General features: G+C 29.7%; 1 protein-coding gene across 1 annotated transcript in view; it reads left to right on the top strand.

The window, feature by feature from the left end:
* Window positions 1-2,707: 2,707 nt before the first annotated feature.
* The window catches only part of LOC117173629 (nose resistant to fluoxetine protein 6-like), a 73,782-nt gene continuing 72,830 nt past the window's right edge, over window positions 2,708-3,659 (top strand). The window contains exons 1-2 of the mRNA XM_033362270.1: window positions 2,708-2,852; window positions 3,157-3,502. Coding sequence (XP_033218161.1) covers window positions 2,708-2,852; window positions 3,157-3,502 — 491 coding nt within the window. The remainder of the gene's footprint in view (window positions 2,853-3,156; window positions 3,503-3,659) is intronic.

Raw genomic sequence — 3,659 nt, 5'->3', positions numbered from 1 at the left:
AATCGGGCCACCTAAATATCTCGTAAACGGGTTATTTTTTCACCAAATTTGGCACAGATTATCTTTAACATGTGTACTTTCATCTTAAATTTTTTCAGAATTACTTATTTTGTTGTTGCAAAATGGCGGACCAAAATATCTCAAAAAACGTGGGTTTTTTACATGCTCTCCGGATATACCATTTTTAAGATGGAAAAACAATGAGAAACCTGATATTATTATATAATTTGATATTTTTGATATTTCGGGCAATAAATAAACTACTAAAATGCTAGATTTCAAAATGGCGGCCAAAACATAAATTTTTTAATTTGTATGTAATGTTCGTTTTAATATCGTAATATCCTTTTAATATTCGTTTTAAAAACCTGTTTTTAACAATCCTTATTATTTTATCAAAATCAAAAGCGAGTCCAATATAGCGAATAAAAAAATGTTGTATAATAACAAGGGCAACGCCAACTCAGTCTTTTAAACTCTTCTGTGACCAAAAGATTTTTTAACCACGAATTATATACACCAGATATAGTTTTAGGGGGGTGAGGCATTGCTGATTTCGAATTTGTTATTACTTTTGCAAAATTAATTTGTTTAAACAATTTTTTTAAACAAATTGTTTAAACAAACTCATTTTACAAAACTAATCGCATGTTTGGATTAAGCGTACTCAAAAACCCCATTAATAATTGTTGTAGTATTTGTATTTTCTATGCCTTTCTTATGAACAGTTTTATTAAATTCACAAAATTAATTCTTTATTAATTTGTTTATTAAAAAGCTTAATTGAAGACATAAAAGAGGTATTCCGGGTGTAACTTTTTTCATCCAATATGCTTCTCGTATTTGTTTTGCAAAATTGGTTAATAACGCAATAATTTGTTTAAATAAATTGTTTAAACAAATAAATTTTGCAAAAGTAAAGGCAAATTCGAAATCAGCGATGCCTCAAACCCTTAAAATTATATCTGGTTTACATAGTTCGTGGCTAAAAAATCTTTTGGTCACAGAAGAGTTTAAAAGACTGAGTTGGCGTTGGCCTTGTTATTATACAGCATTTTTATATCCGCTATATTGGGGCTCGATATTGATATTTTTAAAGTAATAATAATAATGCTTGTTGAAAATAGGTTTTTAAAACGAATATTAAACCGATATTATGATATTAAAACGAACATTGCATACAAAATAAAAGATGTATGTTTTGGCCGCCATTTCGAATCTGCGATTTTGAAATATAGAATTTTAGTAGTTTATTTATTGCCAAACATATGAAAAATATCAAATTTAATAATAATATCGGGTTTCTCATTGTTTTTTTCACCTTAAAAATGGTATACCTGGAGAGCATGTAAAAAAACTATGTTTTGTGAGATATTTTGGTCCGCCATTTTGCAACAACAAAAAAAGTAATTCTGAAAAAATTTGAGATGAAAGTACACATGCTAAAGATAATCTGTGTCAAATTTGGTGAAAAACCCCCGTTTACGAGATATTTAGATGGCTGGATTGACCTGGAATTGCCAATATATATGCATATACATAATTTAGAAGTTAAAAACGTATGTAGTAGACCGTAAATGTAAAGTGTCAATCGTATAAAAAAGATTGGAAATGAGAAAATTCAGTTTATGGAAAAACGAAAAAAGTTGCAGTAAAATGTTTGATAACAATTTTTTTTAAAGAATGCGTATTTTTTGAACGGGACATTGAAACTACGTCTGTTTTCATACCAATGCAAGTTATGAATTATAATAATATACATTTTTGGGAAGGATGATATTTAACAAAAGAGAATTCACAGTTACCTAATTACTGTTGTCGATGCCTTCACCTTTAATTTATAAAAATCTATGCACAAAGATCGAGCGCGCAGCGCGAGTTAAATACATTATGGTGCGCGAAGCGCGAGATAAATATATCATCGAGCATGAAGCCCGAGAATCAACATTTGCGCGCCCTATAGATGCGCTCAAACTTGGAAGCGAATTTCATTTTTTCTAAAAATTAAAAAATGTTATTGTTAATCATAATTTTTAACATTTAATCATTTCAATTTTTATTGCAAAATTAGAACTTATGAAAGGGAAAAATTGAAAATTTAGTGTTCAACATTAAATACATCATTGTATAAAGGTTGCGACTAGTCGTCCCGATAAATTGCGGGGACGACTAGCCACACCTATTAAAAATATTTGACTACTCATCCGGAATTTTGCGACTAGACACTTCGTTGAATAAGTCATCGATATTGTTTTCGTTAGATTATCTGTGCCTCCAGACGTCATGTTATTACTGAAATTCACCAAGAATTATAATAAAAACCTGTTTCTGATCTCAAGGTATAATGCTAATTAGGGACTTTAACATCATTGTCATTAAGCGATACATAAACCCTAAATACTTATAAGTTCAGAAGTCGACATGTTTTTCTTCAGTTACTATACGTTTAGTGAAATAAGTATCATCTGAAATTTTTAACGAAACATAAATTTAAAATAGTTAACGTGGCTGATTTGAATAATTGTCGTTTCACAATTAAATAAATAAAACTATTATTTCATTTTAAAACAAGATTTTGCAAATATTTAAAATGATAAGTTCTATTCCAAAAATTTGGTTATTTTTTGCATTGGCATTTTTTACTATCTGCATAAAACATGTGAACGCAGATTATAGAGAACTTTTGGAACAACTAAACCTGGAGAAAATGTATCGCGTGATGGGACCAGAAGAGCTTTTACTAACATTTTTTAACGAAACATCCGGAGAGTTAATTTTTAATGAGGCGTGTAAAACGGATATTTTAGCGTACAAAAGTGGACTTGACAAGAAAGAAATTTGGGCTTTAAGAAGTTAATATTTATTTTATTATTTTTAAATATGAGTTACGCGTTTCACAAATGTTACATGTTCTACAAATTCAAGAGTTTGGTTACTGCCTATTATGTGGAAATGTATTACATCTCTATTACGTATGTGTTATGTAATGATATGTAACATTTACGTAACAAAATTATATAACTTGTGTTTAGTAAGCATTATTTATTCACAGAAATATTGCTTAACTTATAAATATGTAACATTTTTCTAACTTTTATATGAAATTTCCATAATACTAGCTTTTGACACCATTTAAAGTACATATTATTCTCTCAGTGCTGGATGCCTCATCAAAAATACCAACAGGGCTTTTGATAGGAAATTTTATAGAAATGGGCATGTATGATGAGTGCATGGAAGTTCATGTAAATAAAAGTGGCAGCGTAATTCGTGGAAACCATTGCACGTATGTTCTTCACTTGTCATACAAAAACAAAACTCTGCCCGTAAATCCTTTATTGTCGATTTGCTTGCCGGTATCCTGTCAGGAGAAAGATTTGAGTAATATCGTGCACAAAAGAATGGTGGATACAGGAAGCTACCAAGCTTATAACGTTACTTCAATTGAGGTTCACTGTTCTGACGTACATGTTCGAGATACGACAGGCGCCATTATAACAGGGTAAGAATGCAGTTATATTAAATATCGCGCAGATGTTACATAAGTGTTATATATGTTCCAAGTGTCAATTTTATATCTATTTTCATGAAGTTAATATAAAATAGTCATCTTAAACGTCATATATGTATATTTATAACTTCTTTCACATTGTATATAG

The sequence above is a fragment of the Belonocnema kinseyi genome, chromosome 5 (assembly GCF_010883055.1).
Source record: "Belonocnema kinseyi isolate 2016_QV_RU_SX_M_011 chromosome 5, B_treatae_v1, whole genome shotgun sequence".
Classification (NCBI taxonomy): Eukaryota; Metazoa; Arthropoda; class Insecta; order Hymenoptera; family Cynipidae; genus Belonocnema; species Belonocnema kinseyi.
The sequence above is the reverse complement of the archived record's forward strand: the minus strand, read 5'-3'. Positions and strand labels throughout refer to the sequence as shown.